This window comes from Gorilla gorilla, chromosome X, assembly GCF_029281585.2.
Source record: "Gorilla gorilla gorilla isolate KB3781 chromosome X, NHGRI_mGorGor1-v2.1_pri, whole genome shotgun sequence".
Classification (NCBI taxonomy): domain Eukaryota; kingdom Metazoa; phylum Chordata; class Mammalia; order Primates; family Hominidae; genus Gorilla; species Gorilla gorilla.
The window spans coordinates 112,960,304-112,982,903 of NC_073247.2; the positions used below are offsets into that span (position 1 = coordinate 112,960,304).

Below are 22,600 nucleotides of genomic sequence, written 5' to 3' on the forward strand. Positions count from 1 at the left end.
CCTGTTGAACTATAACTCCTGTAGGTGAATGCTTAGTAGGAAAAACTAAAAACTGTAATGGCTGTATTGGATTAATCTGTTCTACTTGTGCTTGCTGAATTTTTTCCTCAATTAACTGAAGTTCCTCCAATGCTTCTTTGGACAGGGAGCGTTTACTTTTAAGGTTAGAATCACCTCATAAAGCAGAAAAGAGGTGAGACATAGCATAGGTAGGAATGCCTAAAGTTGGATGAATCCAATTAATGTCTCCTAATAATTTTTGGAAATCATTTAAGGTTTCTAAATTCTCTCTTCGAATTTGAACCTTTTGAGGCTTAATAGCACTTTGCTCTACCTTCATTCCTAGATATTGAAAGGGAGTAGAAGTTTGGATTTTATCGGGGGCTATAACTAACCCTGCCGCATTTACAGACTTTTCTAACTGCTTGTAGCACAACATCAATTCTTCCCTAGTTTCAGCTGCACACAGAATATCATCTATGTAATGGATGATATAACATTTTTTAAACTGTTCTCTAACTGGCTTAATAGCTTTCCTGACATAAGTTTGACAAACAGTTGGGCTATTTAGCATGCCTTGTGGCAGTACTTTCCAATGGTATTTGTCCGCTGGTTCTTTATTATTTATGGCGGGAACAATAAAAGCAAATTTTTCATAATCTTGGGCAGCTAAAGGAATGCTAAAAAAGCATTCCTTTAGATCTATCACTATGAGAGGCCAGTATTTTGGGATCATTGTTGGGGAGGGCAGCCCTGGTTGTAGTGCACCTATGGGTTGACTCAGAGCATTAACAGCCTTTAAATCTGTTAACATTCTCCATTTCCCTGATTTTTTCTTAATGACAAATACAGGAGAATTCCAAGGGGAGAAAGTAGGCTCTATATGTCCCTTTTGCAATGGTTCCTGCACCAGTTCTTTTAAAGCCTCCAGTTTTTCCTGTTTCTGTGGCCATTGCTGCACCCAAACCAGTTTGGCAGTTAGCCAAACAAGAGGAATGGGAGCCAGAGGCTCAACGATGGCCGCTCCTAAAAATGACACCCAATCCGGTCCAATCTGTTTTCCCTTTTAATTCTAAAGTTTCTGATTGGCCAATTTTATCTTTTTCTAGTCCTTTTCCCAGGCAATATCCCATATTTTTCATCATTTGTCTACTATTATTACTATATTGATCCGTAGGAATAGATATTTCAGCATCCCATTATTGCAATAAGTCTCTACCCCATAAATTAACAGGAATAGGTGTAATGATAGGTTGGATTATCCCTTCCTAACCATCAGGCCCTTGACATGGTAAAATCAAAGAACTTTGAAAAACTTATGACGCAGCTCCTACTCCAACAATAACAATGGATGCCTTTTGCTTAGGCCAGTGCCGGGGTCATTGATTTATAGCAATAATAGAGACATCAGCTCCAGTATCTACTAGTCTTTCAAAATCTTTTCCCTGAATAGTTACTGTGCAAATAGGTCTTTTGTCAGACACTTGATTAACCCAATACACAGTCTTCCTGCTGGATTAGTACTACCAAAGCCTCCTGTTCTTTTCACTGTGCTGCTTCCTAGTTTTATGTAAGGTAACAGCAACAACAGCAATTCTTTCTCCTGGGGAGGCAGACTGTGGAGTCGAGGAACTAATAACTAATTGAATTTCTCCGGTATAATCAGAGTCAATTATTCCCGTATGTACAGTAACACCTTTTAAATTTAGACTAGACCTTCCAAGTAATAGACCGACTGTTCCTGAGGGTAAGGGTCCCCTAACTCCCGTGGGGACCTTCTTTGGTGGCTCCCCAGGAAGTAAGGAGAGGGGAATTGTGCTGTAGAGGTCTACAGCAGCACTGCCTGCTGAGGCGGGGGACAGTTGTACATTTGTAAGGGCACTGGCTGTGCCAGTTATGCCTCGGTTTGTTGAGGGGCTCGAGGTGGGTCTCTCTTACTGTTTCCTGAAAGAGGATGTCCATCTTGACTAAATTTAGAATGACACTGACTTTCCCAGTGATTGCCTTTCTTACACCGGGGACATACACCGGGACTTTTCTGTTGATTGATGGTACTAATTTTTGCCCTTTGATTTCCTTTTCTACATTCCTCTCTTGTGTGTCGAAATTGCCGACAATTAAAGCAAGAGCCTGAGAAACAGGGCATATTCTTTCCTATTCTTAATCCAGCCATAGCCTGAGCTAAAAGAGTAGCCTTATGTAAGTTATCTGCAATGCCATCGCAAGCCTTAATATATTCAGCTAAATGAGCCTTCCCTCTCGGGTCTAATAGCACTTTGACACTCTGCATTAGCATTATCGTATGCAAGAAGCTGTATTACAACATCCTGAGCCGTTTTATCAGTTATGGCTTTATACATAGCCTCTTGGAGCCAAGCAATAAAACCAGTATATGGTTCTTTAGGTTCTTGTCAGACAGAACTGAAAGAAGGATATTTTTCCCCTGTAACATGTATCCTTTCCCATGCCCGTAAGCACACAAAGCCAGCTGAACAATGGCAACATCCTCTATTACTGCTTGATTCTGTAATCGACCCCAATTAGGGCCAACTCCCATTAACTGTTCAAAGGAAACAGGCACAGGTGGCTGTGCTTGTGTGTTTTCCCTTGCCTGAGTTTGAGCTTCATCAGCCCACCAGGTTTTAAACTGCAAGTACTGAGATGGAATGAGAACAGATTGTGTCAAAGTATCTGAATCATATGGTATTAATCTATTATCAAGAGCCATATTTTTTAATAAAGTTTGCACAAAAGAAGAGTTCGGTCCATATTGACTAATGGCTTGTTTAAATTCCTTTAGTAACTTAAAAGGAAAAGTGGCCCAATTAGCTATATTCTTTCCTCCCTGCTGGATTATAGTAATGGGAAATTGCCATGCTTCAAGGTCTCCCTCAGCTCTAGCTTTTTGAATAGAATTTTGTATAGCACTGCCAATTGCTTCAGGTTTCAATGGTGCAACTACAGGAGCAATAAGTTTTTCAGCTAATTTATTTTCTTGCCCATTAAGGGGAGAGAGAGGAGGTGACCATTCAGTTAATTCAGCAGGTGGAGCCGACGGGCTAGTAAAACATACTATTTTAGTTTTCCTTTCTTTTCTTTAATCTCCTCCAGTAGCTGTTCCTCACACTCAGAATCTGAAGTTAGATTTTTACACTCGCCCTCCTCTTCCTCATCTGAATTTGCCTCATCATCTGTTTGAAATGGCTCAAGAGCTGCCTTTATTAGCACCCACACTGACCAAATGGAAACTGGAATTTCTGCTCCCTCTTTATATGCCTTTTTAAAATCTCTTCCAATTCTCTCCCATTCATCCAACTCCATAGTCCCTTGTTCAGGAAACCACGGGCAAAACTGCTTTACTATACTAAAGAGTGATAACAAATTCTGAGTACTAACTTTCACTCCCCCTCTTTGTAATAAATCCCTTAAGAAATTTAAATAAACAGAATGTCTGCTTTCACTTTGTCTCATTGTTACCCTGGTTCTTCCGAGTGCTCAGCTTTTCCACTGAGCTTCTTTTAGGACATCTTTTACACATCCTTGGGTGTCCTCTGACGATGTGTCCTCTGCTTTCACATGCTCTAGCATTCCTTCACCGGGGTCTTTGTTGCCCCACGTTGGGCAGCCAGGAATGTTGGGGTCATCAGACCCAACACCAGGTCATGGGGGCGACAAAGTCTGGTGGAGTCAAAGGAATGAGAAAAAGTTTGAGAGAGAAAGTGAGACCAGGGAGCCATCGCAAGTGGGGAGGCTGCGAAGGCCCCAAGCTCTGGGAGCCCACACAATTTATTGGTGCTCAAACAAAGAAACAGGTGGTGAGGATGAGGGGGTTGAAAGGAAACAGTGTATCAAGTGAATGAGAAGCACATGGCTACTTGAGATAATGGGAGTGCCCGAAGCAAGGAGTCAGCAAGTCTAGCAGACATGCAAGCCCTGCCTCAGCTTCTCTCCCAACACTGTTTTTCTCCCAACAGTCTCCCAAGTAGCTGGGACTACAGATGCGCGCCACCATGCCCAGTTAATTTTTGTATTGTTAGTAGAGATGGGGGGAGGAGGGGCGGTGTTTCACTATGTTGGCCAGGCTAGTCTCGAACTCCTGACCTCATGATCCGCCTGCCTTAGCCTCCCAAAGTGCTGGGATTACAGCACCTGGCTGATATTTTTTCATTTTATTTTATTTTATTATAATTTGGTGATTTCGTAGTTTTAATTGACAGTTTATTACTGTACATATTTACAGGGTACAATTTGATGTTTCTATATATATACTAATACTGATCAAATCAGGGTGTTTAGCATATCCATCACCTCATACAGTCAATCATTTCTCTGTGGTGAGAACATTCAAAAGCCTCTCTTCTAGCTATTTTGTAATATGCAATACCTTATTGTTAACCATTGTCACCCTACTATACAATAGAACACCGGAAAGTATTCCTACTAATTGTAACTTTATATTCATTGACCAATCTCTCCTTATCTTCCCTTCTCTTCCCTCCCCTTCTCAATCTCTGGTAACCATCATTCTACTTTATGCTTCTATGGTATCAGTTGTTTTTTTGGGAGGTGTAAGTGAATTTTTATTGGGAAGGGAGGTTGTCAACTTAAACAGCAACAAATAAAGAGTGAATAAGGAAACTCCTTGTTGCCACAGATATATATGACCTCCTTATGTGACACAGGAGGCATTTCAATTTGTGACTCCCAGTCAGAGATGGCAAGTGCTTTTCCATTCAATCTAATATTTCTGGATTCCTACTAAAAAGGAATACATTAAGAGCATGGAAAAGTTGCTTATTGGAAGGAAACCCCCGAAGAGTAAGGGAGGGAATGTAGAAATTAAGTTATGTAGAACACTCTTCAAACTGTAATTAACAACATTTTCATATCTTCACAGTAATACAGTCACTTGCAGGACTGGTTCAGATTACTTAAATACCAGATACATTTTTAGTCCTGTATAAGTGTTTGGAAATTACTTATGTTTATATAAAATGAAGCTATTAATACTTTTCTACAGCAGTAACTGCACACCAGGAAGGCCAAGACAAACACAGATCAAGGGATGAAGTTTTCCCAAAGCTGCGTGTGAAAAGCCTATGAACAGTTGATTCCATAGACATGAATGGGTTTCTTTGCTATAGGAAATCCAAGTGGAATAAGGAATGGAGATGTGTAAAAAGGCTTCTTGAAGTAAAGAAGGATGACACACTGTATGGATTTAGATTTCAGCCCCTTCTGCAACATCACATTCTTCTCCTGCACTGTCTGATGTCCAAAGCGTTAGGTTGTCTCAAAGCAACTGTATGATAGTCCTTAATCAGCTGCAACTTCTTGTCGGAGGTGTAGGTATTCTGCTCCATGCTCCAGATGACGCCCCAGGCGGACCTGCGGCCCCGACCACGTTCTTGTAGGCCACGGAAAGCAGGTTGCGCTCCTCCTTGGACAGCTCGGCGCCCTGCTTGGTCCCGGCCTTCATGCAGGTGGCCATGTCGTCGTAGCGCTCGGCCAGCTTGGCCTTCTGGATCAGCTCTGTCTTCTCCACGGCGGGCGCGAGGCCCGGGCCTGGCCGGGGCGGAGGGCGAGGAAAGCCAGGGCGGCCGCGGACCCAGAGCGGGAGGAGCCTCCAGAGCTGCGGAGGGGCGGGGCGGCGAGGCGATAACAAAAAGCAGGGAGGGAGCTCCGTCAGACAATGGGGCCGGCAGCCCGCTTTTATCTCTGGCACAAGGCGGCCGGTGGAATTTCCCTCTCCCCCGACTCCACCGCCACTGGGCGCCCGGGGAGGCCGCTGCCCGCGGCGGGAGGAGGCGGGGGCGGTGCAGAGGCCCAGCGCGCTGGGAGCCCGAGCTGCCGCCGCAACCACCACCCCTGCCCGGCCGGCCCAGGATAGAAGCGACCGTTTGACATCAGCCTTTTAAAAAAATGGATTCCACATATGAGGGAGATCAGGTGTTATTTGTCTTTCTGTGTCTGGCTTATTTCACTTAACATGATGTTCTCAAGGCTCATCCATGTTGTTGTACATGACAGGATTTCATTCTTTTTTATAGCTGGATAGTATTCCATTGTGTGTGTGTATTATATATATACATACACCACATTTGTGTGTGTGTATATATTTATATTCACACATTGTATATATATACCACATTTTTTATCCATTGTTGGAGATTAGATTAACTCCATATCTTGGCTAATATAAATAAACATGGGAGTGCAGAGATCTCTGCAACATATTGTTTTTATGTCTTTTGAATGATACCTGGTAATGGGACTTCTGGATCATATGGAAGTTCTATTTTTAATATTTTGAGGAACCTCTATACTATTTTCTATAATGGCTGTACTGATTTACAATCCCACCAACAGTATATAAGTGTTTTCCTTTCTCTACATCCTTGCCAACAACCATTTTGTTTTGTGTTTTGATAATAGCTATTCTAACTGGAGTGAAGTGGTATTTTGTTGGGGTTTTCATTTGCATTTCCTTGATGATTAGTGATGTTGAGCATTTTTTCATATATAAGTTGGCCATTTGCATGTCTTCTTTTGAAAAGTGCCTGTTAAGGTCTTTTGCCTATTTTTTAATTGGGTTGTTTGATTTTTTTTTGCTCCTGAGTTAAGTTTCTTAGTATTCTAGATATTAATCCCTTGTCAGATGTATAGCAAGGACTGCTGGCATCTGTGGTGGCAATGGGGACAGGTGGGAGCCTCTAGTTTACTTTTTCCCTGTAAGAAGTCGTCTCCCTGTATTTGATGTAATTCTGGTGGAGGAGACAGTGTGTAGCAGAGGCAGAGCGCCTTGTTTCCCTCTCTGTGGTGCTGTTCTGTGCTTCCATGCTCCACAGGGATTTTGCTCTCCCCTGTTGCTTTCCAGTGTACTTTCTCAGTCACTCCTGTTGAAATATAGTTGTCCATTTGTTGTTTTGGTTCCTTTTGTGAGGGGAATGAGTGCCAGGTTGACTCTAGTTGGCTGTCTTGCTGATATCAGTCAGAATTTTTCCATTTTATGTATGTTATCTAATTTATTGACATATAATTGTTCATAGTATTCCTAAGTAATCATTTTTATTTCTGTAAGGTTGGTAGTATGTACCCTCTTTTATTCCTGAATTTAGTTATTTGTGTTTTTTGTCCTTCTTGTTTAGTCTAGCTAAATGTTTATCAATGTTGTTGATGTTTTCAAAGAAACAGCCTTTGGTTTTATTGATTTTTCTCCATCATTTTTCATTCTCTATTCCATTTACTTCTGCTTTAATCTCTATTATTTGCTTTCTCTTCTTGCTTTGGGTTTAATTTGCTTTTCTTGTTCTAGTATCTTAGGGTATAAGTTTATATTATTGATTTAAGATATTTTTTAATATAGGATTTTGTAGCTATAAAAATTATGCATTGCAAAAGTTTTATTATGTTATGTTTTAGTTTTGATGTAACTCATAACATTTTCTTATTTGTTGTAATTTTCTTTTTATTTGATTCATTGATTATTTAGGAGTGTGTTGTTTAATTTCCACATATTTGTTACTTTTCCAAATTTTCTTCTTTTATATCTAATTTCATTCCATTCTTGTCCAAAAACATACTTTGTATGACTTCAATCCTTTAAAATTTATTGCAGCTTGTTTTATGTCACAATATATTGTCTATTCTGAAGAATGTTTTATGTGCACTTGAGAAGAATTTGTATTTTTCTGTTGGATAGAGTATTCTATAAATATTTGTTATTTCTGTCTGGTTTATTTTGTTGTTCAAGTCCCACATTATTTGAAGTTGGGTATTGAGGTATCCACCTCTTGTGATTGAATCATATAATTCTCTTTTCCATTTTGTCAGGATTTTTTCCTGTATTTTGGAGCTCTATTGTTAGATGCATATATATTTGTAAATGTTACATCTTCTTGATGGATTCACCCATACACACACTCCTTTTTTTGTCTCTAGTAACAACTTTTATCATAAAGTTTGTTTTCTCTGATATTAGTATAGCCACTCCAACTCTCTTTTGGTTAGTTTGCATAAAGAAATCTTGGTTTTGGCCAGGGGCTGTGGCTCACGCCTGTAATCCAGGCACTTTGGGAGGCTGAGGTGGGCAGATCACTTGAGGTCAGGAGTTCAAGACCAGCCTGGCCAACATGGTGAAACCCCGTCTCTACTAAAATTACAAAAATTAGCCAGGCTTGGTGGCGTGTGCCTGTAATCCCAGCTACTCGGGAGGCTGAGACCAGAGAATCACTTGAACCTGGGAGGCAGAGGTTGCAGTAAGCCAAGATTGTACCACTGCACTCCAGCCTGGACAACAGAGTCTCAAAAAAAAAAAAAAAATATATATATATATATATATACACATATTTTATTCTCTTTCTACTTATTTGTATCTTTGGATCTAAAGTTTTTTTGTTATAGACAGCATATAGTTGGATAATGCTTTTAAAATCTCATATAGTGCCAGCTGCGGTGGCTCACACCTGTTATCCCAGCATTTTGGGAGGCCGAGGCGGGTGGATCACCTGAGGTCAGGAGTTCAAAACCAGCCTGGCCAACATGGCGAAACTCCGTCTCTACTAAAAATACAAAAATTAGCTGGGCACGGTGGTGGGTGCCTGTAATCCCACCTGCTCTGGAGGCTGAGGCACGAGAATTGCTTGAACCAGGACCTGGGAGGCTGAGGTTGCAGTGAGCCAAGATCGTGCCACTGCACTCCAGCCTGGGTGACAGAGTGAGACTCCGTCTCAAAACAAACAAACAAACAAAAGCAAAACAAAAACAAAACTCGTATAGAACATAGATATTTTCTAGTGTACATCCTAATTCCCTTGTTATTTCACTTACTGTGTTTTTAAAAATTATTTTTAGTGATTGCCCTGAGTATTACAATTAGCATTTTTAACTTATAACAATCTAATTTGGACGAACAGTAACTTGATTTCAATAGTATATGAAGATTTTGTTCTTTAGTAGCTCCATCCTAACCCTCCTTTATGCTGTTGTTACCACAAATTATATGTATATACATTGGGTGCCTTTTAACACAGATTTATAAATCTTGTTTTATGCAGTTGCCTTTTAAATAAGGAGAGAAAAAGTGTTATAAACAAAAAATACGTTTATACTGTATTTTATTTTATTATTAATTTTTGAGACAGAGTCTTACTCTGTCATCCAGGCTGGAGTGCAGTGGTGCAATCTCGGCTCACAACAGCGTCAATCTCCTGGGTTTAAACGATCCTTCCACCTCATCCTCCCAAGTAGCTGGGACCACAGGCATGCACCACCACACCTGACTAACTTTTATATTTTTAGTAGAGATGGGGTTTCACCATGTTGAGCTGGCTGATCTCAAACTCCTGGCCTCAAGTGATCTGCCCCCCTTTGCCTCCCAAAGTGCTGAGATTACAGGCATGAGCCACCATGCCCAGCCATACTTTCTTATTTATTTGTATCACTCATCATTTTTTGTTGAAAACTAGACTTTTGAATAATCTGATGTGGCAACTTTGGAAATCAGATGCTCTCTCTTTACCAAGGTTTATTGTTGTTTTGACTTGTTTTTACTAATGTGGGTGGGTAGTTGTTTTAGTGACTTCTCTGAACTAGTCTGTATTCTTTGTCATATGTGACCACTGAATTCTCTACTCAGCTATTTTAGAGATTAGTTCATGATTGGACAGAGCTTCTTAAATGCCCAGAACCAGCAAATCTCCTAGTCTTTGTCAAAGAACTCCGTGTGAATGTTGGGGTGTACTTTCAACAATCACCCAGGCCATTAACAACTATGCCTTAGCTTTCACTTCCTGATTGTGCAAAGGCTCAAGGTCAGCCAAACATGACAGTGTGGGGCCTTCTTGAGTCTTTCCAGAGCATGTTTACAGTCCTATGCATGCTTATGCCCTTCTAGATCTTCTGAAAAATGTAGGAGGTTTTCAAAGTGCTTATAGAGATATTCTTCCCCAATTTTTCTGTTTAAGATTTTTTATTAGTCTATTGTGTACCTTAACTGTTATTCACAGCCTTAGGCAGCTGCAAAGCTAAATCACTTGCCTGTATTTGTTTTTGGCAAATACTCCCCCTGGAGAAGGCTTTTTGCACTGTGTTATCTCTGAGCAAGTGGTATTTTCCAGGGAACCACCAGACATATGTAACAATGACAGTTGTTTAGGAATGAGGCTTTGAATAAGCTCCCACCTCTTTCTGCTCCCTCACGTGTCAGACAGGCTGCTGGTTTTCTTCATAAATGTGGACTGTAATTTTTTAAGGCTACTGCAGAGCTAGAGAGTGGGAGATGGAACTAGGACAAATTAAAATGACGTAAAGCTCACTTTTCTTACAGAGATTCAGGTGTTTTTCTTTAAAATACATTCCCCAGGTTGCTGCAAGCCTTTGGTTAATTTCCAGAGTTCTGAAAATGTTGATCCTGACTAGTTTTGGCTTCAAAAAAATTTTACGGAGGACTGAATTTGGGGGGCCGTTACTCTTCCATTTTCACTAATATTGTCTCAATAATTCTTTTAAAAAGCTTGTTAATATAATTATATCTAAAAACATTAACAATACTGCCTTGATATATGTCTATTTTATGTTTCCCTGATTGTCTCAAAGTATTTTTATAACCATTTGTTTGATTCAGGTATTTTAAATGGTCCCCAGATTACATTTGCTTGATATGTCTTTAATGCCTCATTTAATCTATAGGTTCTCCTTGTTCCTTTTTATTTTTGCAATTTTTTTGTTGAAGAAACTGGGTGTTTGTCTTCCTAAGTTTCCCACATTCTAGAGTTTGCTCATTCTATTCTCATGATATTGTTTAACATGCTCCTTTGTCCCTTTTTTCCCTACAGGTTTAATTAGAGTAGATCTTATCTTTTGGTAAGAATATTTCATATATACTATTGTCTGTCATTCTGCTTATATTTTAAAGCTATATTTGGGTGCCCATATCAGTGCCCTACAACAAGTGGATTAGAATATAGAGGCTTAGGCTAGGCACAGTGGCTCACGCCTGTAATTCCAGCATGTTGGGAGGCCAAGGTGGGCAGATCACCTGAGGTCAGGAGTTCCAGACCAGCCTGGCCAACATGGTGAAACCCCGTCTCTACTAAAAATACAAAAATTAGCCAGGCGTGGTGGTGTGTGCCTGTAATCCCAGCTACTCGGGAGGCTGAGGCAGGAGAATCGCTTGAACCTGGGAGGTAGAGGTTGCAGTGAGCCGAGATCGCGCCACTGTACTCCAGCCTGGGTGACAGAGCGAGACTCCATCTCAAAAAATAAATAAATAAATAATTAAAAAATTAAAAATAGAATATAGAGGCTTACCTATAATCTCTTCTTTCTGTGCACTCCCTTCTTCCCAAACAGATATACACTTATTCTCTCAGTAATGAAATACTTATTTCTAGGAATTGAAAAGTAACCTTTTTTTCCATTAAAATACTGGTTCTGTCAGTCTTAGATTACCACGACCATTATTAAAATCTTTATACTGCATTTTTTACTATTTAGTATTTTTAGATTTTTAAACCCCAAACCTAAACCTTTGTCAGCCTAATTGTACTGGAATTTTAAAAATAGTATCAAGCTGGGTGCACTGGCTCTTGCCTGTAATCCCAACGCTTTGGGGAGCTGAGGTGAGAGGATCACTTGAGCCCAGGAGTTCAAAACCAGCGTAGGCAACGTAGCGAAACCCTATCTGTACAAAAAATTAAAAAATTACCAGGGTATGGTGGCACACACCTATAGTCCCAGCTACTCAGAAGGCTGACGAGGGAGGGTTGCTTGAGCCTGGGAAGTTGAGGCTACAGTGAGCCATGATCATGCCACTGCACTCCAGCCTGAGTGACAGAGTGAGACCCTGTCTAAAAAAAAATATTGTCATACATTATATCCAGTTCACATTCTAAGATATTGTGTGGATGCCTTTCATCCAGATTCTTCAGTGTGGCAGGCATTATTATAATAGTCTCATTTTACAGTTGAAGAAACTATAAGCTCTGAAATATTGAATAATTCACACAAAGTCATTCATAATGGAGTCAGGTCTGCCTTTCAGATCTACTAACACCAGAGTCTATGGGTTTTTTTCATTACACCATTTTGAGAATAAAATCATATGGTATTACAAGCTGCTCCTTGTACTCTTTCTTTTTTTTTTTTTTTGAGATGGAGTCTCGCTCTGTCACTCAGGCTGGAGTGCAGTGGCGCGATCTCGGCTCACTGCAACCTACACCTCCCGGGTTCAAGTGATTCTCCTGCCTCAGCCTCCTGAGTAGCTGGGATTACAGGTGCCCGCCACCACGCCTGGCTAATTTTTGTATTTTTAGTAGAGATGGGGTTTCACCATGTTGGCCAGGCTGGTCTCGAACTCCTGACCTCCTGATCCGCCCGCCTTGGCCTCCCAAAGTGCTGGGATTACAGGCGTGAGCCACTGCATCCAGTCTCTTTATTTTTTTTTTTTTGAGATGGAGTCTCGCTCTGTCTCCCAGGCTGGAGTGCAGTGGTACAATCTCGGGTCACTGCAACCTCCACCTCCCGGGTTCAAGTGATTCTCCTGCCTCTGCCTCCCAAGTAGCTGGGATTACAGGCACGCGCCATCACACCCAGCTAATTTTTGTATTTTTATTAGAGACGGGGCTTCCCTATTCTCGAACTCCCAACCTCAGGTGATCTGCCCCCCTTGGCCTCCCAAAGTGCTGGGATTACAGACGTGAGCCACCACACCTGGTGCCTGGTACTCTCTTAAGAAAAATATCTCCTTTTTAAGATTATTAGTATCATAAGATCTAATACCTTGAAGCAGATAATATAGATACTGCAAGTATGGGCTATAATATAATAAATCACACCAGGGTGAGGAAAATTGAAAGGTTGTTCTCCACTTAATGCTTTAACATTACCAAATTAATGTTGTCTTCAATTACCACTTTCCCACACTAAAAATTAAAACTAATCACTATATGTAATTTAAACGTTTTAAATTATTGCCCTGAGCTTAATCTTAGTTTAAAACAATTGAAACACACCAGAACTTTCTTCAAAGAAAAATGTATTTGAAAACTCCTGGTAAAAATACTGATTCCTCTTTTAATGATAAAAGATAAAACACACTCTTATTGGAGCAGAGAATAATGACCACTTTTGTTTTATAAAACATGTGTTTCCCTCACCCCTAATTGAGTACACATGCTCCAGGAAAAAACTCAAGGCCAAATACTGCTAATAATGAAAGGGAAGAATATTAGGATCATAATTTAATTAGCTCTAAGGATCTCTTTGCTCATTGCGAAATAAAAGGATCAATGATCCCTTTGAGCACTTCAAGGCTTTTCCTGTCAATTAGCCATTGTGACTAGATTGGCTGTTTAAAGGCGTGCTTTTCAAACTGGGTATGAGTACTCCCAGGGAAATTAAAAACTATAAATATACACACAATCACAGAGTGAGGAATGGCATTTTTTACTCAGATTATTTGCCAAAAACAAAGTATCCTGAATTGGGTCAGAGCAAATCTTCTGAAGAATATATGATGTCTGTATGGCATAAACTAATATCTGGGAGTAGGAAGAAAATTCTCTCTTCTGCTTTATTATACTTGGATACCACATCCAAAGCAAAAAATCTAAGCAAAAGAAAAGCAAAATAATCTGTTTAGAGGAAGATTTAATCAATTTGAGAGAGAAGCAATTATTTTACTTATCTAATTTGAATGCTGGGATAACATACTTTTTTCTTGAAGTGTTCAGTGGGACCATTGACCATTTTTTTTTCTTTTTTAAATTGATATTGTCTTTTTAAATATTTTTCTTCTTTTCTTTTCTTTCTTTCTTTTTTTTTTTTTTTTTTTTTTTTGAGATAAAGTCTTGTTATATTGTCCAGGCTGCTCTTTCACTCTTGGGCTTAAGCAATCTTTCTGCCTCAGCCTCCCAAGTAACTGGGACTACAGGCATGTGCCACTGTGCTTAGCTAATAAATTTTTTTTTCTTTTCTACAGTAAAAGTTCACAGATTTCAAGCGTAGCTCACTTAATTCTCTCTCTCTCTGTCTCCCTCACACACACATCTCTTTCTCTCTCACACACATACACACACACAATCATTTAACTACCTACCACCCAGATCAAGATGTAGAACCATTTCCAGTACCTCAGAAGACTTCTTCATGCCCCTTCCCACTTGATACTCTCGAAGGTAACCACCGTTTTAACTTGTATCACCATAGGTTTATTACCTGTTTTAAAACTTCATTTAAATGGAATCAAACTATGTACTTATGTATTTGACTTTTGCTCAACATTATTTTCTTTTTCTTTCTTTCCTTTTTTTTTTTTTGAGAGAGTCTTACTCTGTTGCCCAGGCTGGAGTGCAGTGGTGCGATCTTGGCTCACTGCAACCTCTGCCTCCCAGGTTCAAGCGATTCTCCTGCCTCAGCCTCTCGAGTAGCTGGGATTATAGGCACGTGCCACCAAGCCTGGCTAATTTTTTGTATTTTTAGTAGAGATGGGGTTTAGCCATGTTGGGCAGGCTGGTCTCGAACTCCTGACCTTAGGTGATCTGCCTGCCTTGGCCTCCCAAAGTGCTGGAATTACAGGCGTGAGTCACCACACCCAGCCAACATTGTTTTCTTGAGATTTATCCATGTCATTGCACATTCTAGTAGTTTCTTCTTTTTTTTAGCTGCTATGTACTAATTCCATTGTGTCAATTTACCACAATTGGTTTATTCATTCTAGAGTATAAATACATTTGAGTTTCCAGTTTTTGAATTATGAACAAAATGGATATGAACAGTCTTGTACATACCTTTCATAGAATATAAACACTCATTTTGGTTGAGTTCATATGCAGGAGTGGAATTTCTTCGTCATAGAATGAAATGTATGTTTGGCTTTTGTAATAACTGCCAAAGTGATTATGTGTTTATTTACATCACCACCAGCAATGTATGACAGTCTCAATAGCTCTATATCTTCATTGGCACTTGATTTTGTCTGTCTAATTTAACCATTATGTTGGATGTATGGTAGTATCACAATGTCATTTTAGTTTGCATTTTCCTGATGATTAATGATGGTAAGCATCTCTTCATAGGTTTATTGACCATATGGATATCTTCTTTCGTAAAATGCCTGTTCAGGTATTTTACCTATTTTATTACTGAGTTTTTGTCTTTCTATTGTTTTGTAAGATTTCTATATTTTTATTTTTTATTTTTTAGAGACGAAATATCACTCTGTTGCCCAAGCTGGAGTGTAATGGTGCAAACGTAGTTCACTGCAGCCTGAAACTCCTGAGCTCAAGTGATCTTCCTGCCTCAGCCTCTTGAGTAGCTGGGGCTACAGGCGTGTGCCACCACACTTGGCTTTTTTTTTTTTTTTACTTTTTTTTTGTAGAGATGGGGTCTTGCTATGTTTCCCAGGTTGGTCTTGAACTCCCGGCCTCAAGTGATCCTTCCGTCTCAGCTTCCCAAAGTGCTGGGGCTGCAGGTATGAGCCACCACACCTGGCCCAGTTCTTTACATATTCTAACTACAAGTCCTTAGTCATATGTATTTCAGAAATCTCCCAGTCTATGGCTTGAATTTTCGTATTCTTAATGATATCATTTGACCAGAAGTTCTTAATTTTAATTAAGTCCAATTTATCATTTCTTATATAGTTAGTACTTTTGATGCCCTACTTTAAAAATCCTTGCCTATCCCTAAGATCAAGAAGATACTCTTCTATGTGTTTTGCTAGAACAGGAGTTGACAAACTACATCCCAAAGGTCAAATGTGGCCCAGATAATGTTTTACTGAATCATAGCTACATCCATTCATTTATGTATCGTCTATGGTTGCTTTCACACTTCAGCATCAAAGTCAGTGTGACAAAGACCATACGAGCCACAAAGCCTAAAATATTTACTATCTGGCCTTTTACGGAAAATGTTTGCCAACCTCTGTTGTTCTAGATCATTTAGATCTATTACCCATCTCAAATTAATTTTTGTGTGTGGTTTGAGATAGTTCATTTTTTTCTATATAGATATCCAGTTAACCCATCACTATTAAAAAAAAAAAAACTCTAACCCTTTCCCACTGAATTGTAATGGTGCCTTCACCATACATCTGATGACTGGATATGGGTGGTTCTCTTTCTATATTCTATATAGTGCTCCATTGGTCTATTTGACTATCATTGCATAAATACCATATGGTCTTAATCACTGTAGCATTATAACAAGTCTTGATACCTAATAGGGTAAGCCCTCCAGCTTTGTTGTTGTTGTTGTTGTTGTTTTGAGACAGAGTCTTGCTCTGTCGCCCAGTCTGGAGTGCAGTGGCGCAATCTCAGCTCACTGCAAGCTCCGCCTCGCAGGTTCATGCCATTCTCCTGCCTCAGCCTCCCGAGTAGCTGGGACTACAGGTGCCCGCCACCACGCCCGGCTAATTGTTTGTATTTTTAGTAGAGACGGGGTTTCACCATGTTAGCCAGGATGGTCTCGATCTCCTGACCTCGTGATCCACATGCCTCGGCCTCCCAAAGTGCTGGGATTACAGGTGTGAGCCACTGCGCCCGGCTGTTGTTGTTTTCAGATTGGTTTTTCTAGGACCTTTGTGTTTCCCTATAAATTTAAATTGTATTGATATTATTTTTAATTGACAAATCATAAGGTATACATTTATGGGGTATAATGTGTTGTTTTGGTATATGTATGCAATGTGGAATGATTAAATCAGGCCAATCATCTTGTTGATTTCCAGAAAAAAGAGCGTGCTGGTATTACTTTTGAGATTGTGTTTAACCTATATATCAATTTGGGTAAAATTAACATTAAAATAATGAGTTTTCTAACCAATAAGCATAATATATTAATCTATTTATTTAGATTTTTTAAAATTAAAGCAATATTTTGTAATTTTCTATCTTATGCAGCTATTTAATAATATTTAAAAATTTTTACTGTGTTTTCATTTTCTCCAACCTTGAAAAAAAACCCCATCCAACCACATCTACTTTTTCTGTTAGACATGAATTTTTCTTAAATATTGTGTCCTTTTTTAAGTCTTCATTCCCCCCAGCTCGTAAGCACAATGAAGCATCATATTATGGCTGACAGTAAATGGAAAGAGGGATAATTAAAATCAGTGTACTCATATTATTACAAATTCACCACCAAATCTTAAGATGAATTTGAAAGCTCTAGGAGAGCTTTTTTTTATCCTACCATTCACTATTAACACTAGGTTCCATACCTTTTTCTTCAGTACACTTAGATTAGGGGAAGAAACGTTAGCAAAACCCACTTTGGTTATCAGCCATTTCTGCAATTACCACTAAAGCAACCCATTTAGTGCTTTGATGGGCCTATAGAAGGAAAACCTCTTCCAGTGTATTTAAAGAGGTAGTAGACTAGAAGAGACTATTTTCTTAGCAAAATTTTGACCCGAGGCTCTCAGTCTAATGTTATACCCTTTAGCGTTTATTCATTATGCACAAAATTAACTCCCTCTCTAGAGGTGGATTCTCCTTATGTCTTTAATTCTGTTCAAGAATTTCATTAGGAAATTTTGAGGAACTTCATTTCTGAAAAATCATTCAGCCTAAACCCTGGTTTCGAACTTTAGGCTGATTCTTCTGAGTTCTTTGACACTTTGTTTTTTTCTTTAAGTTCATCTTCTAGTTTAATGCACCTAAGAGTTTATGAAGTGTTTATATTTACTTTATCTGGTTTGAACTTTATAACTCCCTAAGGCAAAAAGCATGCACATGCGCAACATGCATGTGCACACACACACACAAGCTCTAAGAAATTTCTGCTCTCTTTTTTCTCAGACTATATATTCAAGGTCACCTTTTTGTTAGAAAGATTCCCAACATGATCTGGTATAGGGAATGATTTTTAAGATTAGTGTGAAACTCAAATGGCATCCTGATTTTTCAATTCAGAGGTCTCCACATTTTTAGTTCTCTTGGCACTAGTCAGTATCTACTACAGTTCCTAGCCTACCGATTTGCCTCTGCTTGCTCCAGCTGAAAAGTTTCTCTCAAAGGAAAGCATGCAGAGAATGCTAAGGATTATTTCTAGAATCGTTTTATTGTGTTTGGAAGCCTTGGCTCAGGCTGCTAGTCATGCAGATCATTTTAGTTTATCTATATTTAGTGCTGCTACAGCATGCCTATCTGACCAGATTATCTCCAACTTTATGGGATGGTAAGGACAAGAATATACTAAACAAGATGGCCAAAATATACTTATTTATGCTATCTCCCTATTGGTTCTGATTCTGCCCTCTGAAAGTGCAGAGAATAGTTTCAATTCCTCTTCTACATAATAGCTCTTTAAAAATTTTAAAATAGCTGTGACTTTTTTTCCTCTTTGCCCCAAGCCTTCTCTTTTTCTAGTGTAAGCAACTAGATCTTTACTATCTTGGTCATCCTCAACAAGTCATCTAATTAATTGGTATTGTGCCTGATGTTATCTACTTTTAAAATATAGCCTCAGATCAGACCTTGTTGAGCAGCCATGTTTGTTCATACAATGGAATATTATACAGCAATAAAATGTATGAATAATTTCTTGCATAGGAATGGGTGAATCTCAGCGATATAATGTTGAGTGAAAGAAGCCAGACACAGAAGAATGTATCTTGATTGCGTATATGTGAAAGTTCAAAAAACAGCAGAACTAAGTCAGGGCATATTGGTTCATGCCTGGGCAACAAAGCAAGACCCTGTCTCAAATTAAAAAAAAAATAAGCCACTAATGTTCAGGGATGCATGTTTAGGTGGAAAAGCTATATATATATAAAAAAAGGGCATGATTCTCCTAAAAGGCATGTTAATGATTACTTAAGTGGAAGAGAAAGGCCTTAGTGGTTGGCAGGGGGATTCTGGGCTGCTGGAGATGTTCTTTTTCATGACCTGGGTGCTGGTTACATGGCTGTTTGATTCCTGGTAAACCATTGAGTTATATATTTGTGTGCTCACTTTTCAGTATGTGTTATTCTTTACAATATAAAAGGTTAAAAGGCCGGGCACAGTGGCTCACATCTGTAATCCCAGCACTTTGGGAGCCTGAGGTTGGGGGGTCACTTGAGCTCAGGAGTTTGAGACAAGCCTGGCCAACATAGTGAGACCTTGTCTCTACTAAAAATACAAAAAGTTATCCGGGTGTGTGGCACATGCATGTAATCCCAGCTACTCAGGAAGCTGAGGCACAAGAATCGCTTGAACCTGGGAGGTGGAGGTTGCAGTGAGCCAAGATCATGCCACTGCACTCCAGCATGGGTGACAGAGTGAGACTCTGTCTCCAAAAAAACAAAAACAAAAACAAACAAACAAAAAAACCCAAAGCTTTGAAAAAGTACAATGCTTTGTTGTTTTCAACCCTCTGTTGCTATTCTGGTAATCGTCACTGTTTCTCAAAGATTGTCAATAGAGAATCAGTAGTTTCATCTTTAAGTTCTTTTAGGTCTTATTCAAAGTCCAGCTAGGTAAAGAGAAACTACTCTTGGTGTTCCAAAAAGGGAATTTAATAAAAAGAATTAGTTGGCCGGGCGCAGTGGCTCACGACTGTAATCCCAGCATTCTGGGAGGCCGAGGCAGGCAGATCACCTAAGATCAGGAATTCGAGACCAGCCTGACCAACATCATGAAACCCCATCTCTACTAAAAATACAAAAACTAGCTGGGCGTGGTGGCATGCACCTGTAATTCCAGCTACTCGGGAGGCTGAGGCAGGAGAATCGCTTGAACCCAGGAGGCGGAGGTTGCAGTGAGCCGAGATTGTGCCACTGCACTCCAGCCCGGGTGACAAAGTGAGACACTGTCTCAAAAAAAAAAAAAAAAAAAAAGAGTTACTGGCTGGGCACGATGGTTTACCTGTAATCCTAGCATTTTTGTACAGAGGCAGAAGGATTGCCTAAGGCCAGGAGTTTGACACCAGCCTAGGCAACATAGCGAGACCCTGTCTCTACAAAAACATTTTTAAAAATTAGCCAGGAGTGGTGGTGCATGCCTGTAGTCCCAGCTACTCGGGAGGCTGAGGTGGGAGGATAGCTTGAGCCCAGGGGTTTGAGGCTACAGTGAGCTGTGATCATGCCATTGCACTCCAGCCTGGGTGACAGAGGGAGACCCAAACTCTTAAAATAATTGGTTACATATTGGGTACAATGTATACTGCTTGGGTGACGGGTGCACTGAAATCCCAGAATTCACCATTAAATAACTCACCCATGTAACCAAAAACTATTGAAATAAAATTAGTTACAGAGATTTCGGATACATGGCATAGTGAAAGGGAGAAAGGGAGTGGGACAAAAGGAAGAAGAGTGATACCCAAAAATCAGAAAGTAATAGTCCTGAGGTAGAGCCCACAAGCTTGTAACTTTTGTTGCACTGTTAGAGACATTATCACAATCAGTCTAGATCTACCCAAGTATTACCACCTTGATTACGGCTGAAAATACTATTGCTATCACTACAACTCCTGCCAGCAACTGACACCCATTAGAGCCAAAAGCACTAAAAAGTTATAATTGGTAAGCATCTCTAAAATTGATAATAATGGTCACTACCTCTTTGTGTTGTTGAAATTAAATGAGTTAATGTATGTGAAGTGTTTAGAATGGATGCTGACCCATAGAAGACAAAATAAATGTTAGTTACTATTATTGTTACACAGTTAATCTTTTAAAAAGTATTTATTGAATACTTATTATTTGCCAGAAACTGCGCTAGATGCCTAGGGTTGTCATGAGAATGAATTCAGAGAATGCATGTAGAGCAATCAGCACAGTACCCCTGTGTGGAAATAAGCAGAAGCCAAGAGATATATTGAGTAGAGAACGCACCCTGCTGGTTGGTAGGGGTAAGAAAGGGGAAAAGATCATTTTTTTAAAAAGTCAGACATGAGTTTAAAGGTGGGATACCACTTACAAGATGACCTTGAGCAAATTACTTAGCCTCAATCAGTCTCAATTTATTTATTTGAAAATGAGAGTAATATGAAGTGCCTCTAAGCCTTATGGTAAAAAATAAATAAGATAATTGGCATATTGTATAGCACAGTAGATACTCAATGCACATTTGTTTAGTTAATAAATACCTTTCTAACTCTCCCATTGCATTTCTTTTTTTTTTTTAATTGAGACGGAGTCTCGCTCTGTTGCCCAGGATGGAGTTCAGTGGCATGATCTTGGCTCACTGCAACCTCTGCCTCCCAGGTTCAAGTGATTCTCTTGACTCAGCCTCCTGAGTGACTGGGATTACAGGTGCCCACCACCATGCCCAGCTAATTTTATTTATTTATTTATTTATTTATTTATTTATTTATTTATTTATTTTTAGTAGAGATGAGGTTTCACCGTGTTGGCCAGGCTGATCTTCAACTCCTGGCCTCAAGCAATTCCCCCACCTCAGCTTCCCAAAGTGCTAGAATTACAGTCGTGAACCCCTGTGCCCAGCCTCCCACTGCATTTCTTTTCTTTTCTTTTTTGAGACAGAGTCTTGCTTTGTCACCCAGGCTGGAGTGCAGTAGCTCAATCTCAGCTCACTGCAACCTCCATCTTCCAGGTTCAAGCGATCCTCCTGCCTCAGCCTCCCGAGTAGCTGGGCCTACAGGCGCATACCACCACGCCCAGCTGATTTTTGTATTTTTAGTAGAAATGTGGTCTCACCATATTGGCTAGGCTGGTCTCGAACTCCTGACCTCAAGTGATCCGCCTGCCTCGGCCTCCCAAAGTGCTGGGATTACAGGTGTGAGCCACCGTGCCTGGCCCTCCCATTGCATTTCTAATGTCATAAGTAAATCAAGAATGGAGGAGGAAGAATATGATATCTTCAGGGAAAGATATTTTGGCTAGTGATACTGTTGTAAACCCTGGCAAGAAACCCCTCACTAGCCTCACAGAGCAAAGCTTACATCAGAGAAAAATCCATCACCAACGATCTGTCACGTGGTGCCTCTTCTTAGTTCTATTTTCTCATTATGTCTTAATAGATCTTATCTCTAAAAAAATACTAATTCCAATACAAATGTTAGGATCAGTCCTAACACTTGAATATTCATTCAGCAACTATTTAATGATCTTATACTATGTGTATTAGTGTGCTCAGGCTGCCATAACAAAATACCACAGACTGGGTGGCTTAAACAACAAAATTTATTTCCACACAGTTCTGGAGGCTGGAAAGTGCAAAATCAGGGTGCTGGCCAATTTTGTTCCTAGTGAAGTCTATTTTCCTGGCTTTTCCAGAGAGCTAGGTTTTTTTTTAAGCTACATACTACTATTTCTTAGTGTTTTTCAAACCTGCCACCTTTTAGTACCCACTACCACTACCCTAGATGTGGTTCTGATTTCTTATCTAGACCCTTGCTAGAGCCTCCTAAATAGTCTCCTTATCTCTGCCAATCAAACGTCCATACTCCTGCCAGAGTTCTCTGTAAACGTGAATTGAATTGTGTTTCATCTGCTTAGAATGCCTCATTGCCTAAAAAAGAAAGTTTAATTCCCTTAACATGGCATTCAATGTGCTTCACAAATCTGCCCCACTCTACCTTGTTCCAGTTTCTTTGGCATCACTCTCACTGCTCTGATGGCCTTCCCTGTAGCCCCACTAGACTATTA

At 39.8% G+C, this 22,600-nt stretch overlaps 2 protein-coding genes across 3 annotated transcripts in view; one reads left to right on the forward strand and one right to left on the reverse strand.

The window, feature by feature from the left end:
- Positions 1-4,198: 4,198 nt before the first annotated feature.
- On the reverse strand, positions 4,199-6,839 carry LOC129529830 (uncharacterized). The gene is made up of 2 exons (XM_055375815.2): positions 6,723-6,839; positions 4,199-5,911 (listed from the first exon to the last, which is right to left on the reverse strand). Exons 1-2 carry the CDS (start codon positions 6,837-6,839, stop codon positions 5,321-5,323), a joined length of 708 nt encoding a protein of 235 aa, XP_055231790.1. The 3' UTR covers positions 4,199-5,320.
- The window catches only part of DRP2 (dystrophin related protein 2), a 149,461-nt gene continuing 132,659 nt past the window's right edge, over positions 5,799-22,600 (forward strand). For both annotated transcript variants that reach the window (XM_063703347.1, XM_031006068.2), the window contains exon 1: positions 5,799-5,949. The gene's annotated coding sequence lies outside the window, so the exon portion shown is untranslated. The remainder of the gene's footprint in view (positions 5,950-22,600) is intronic.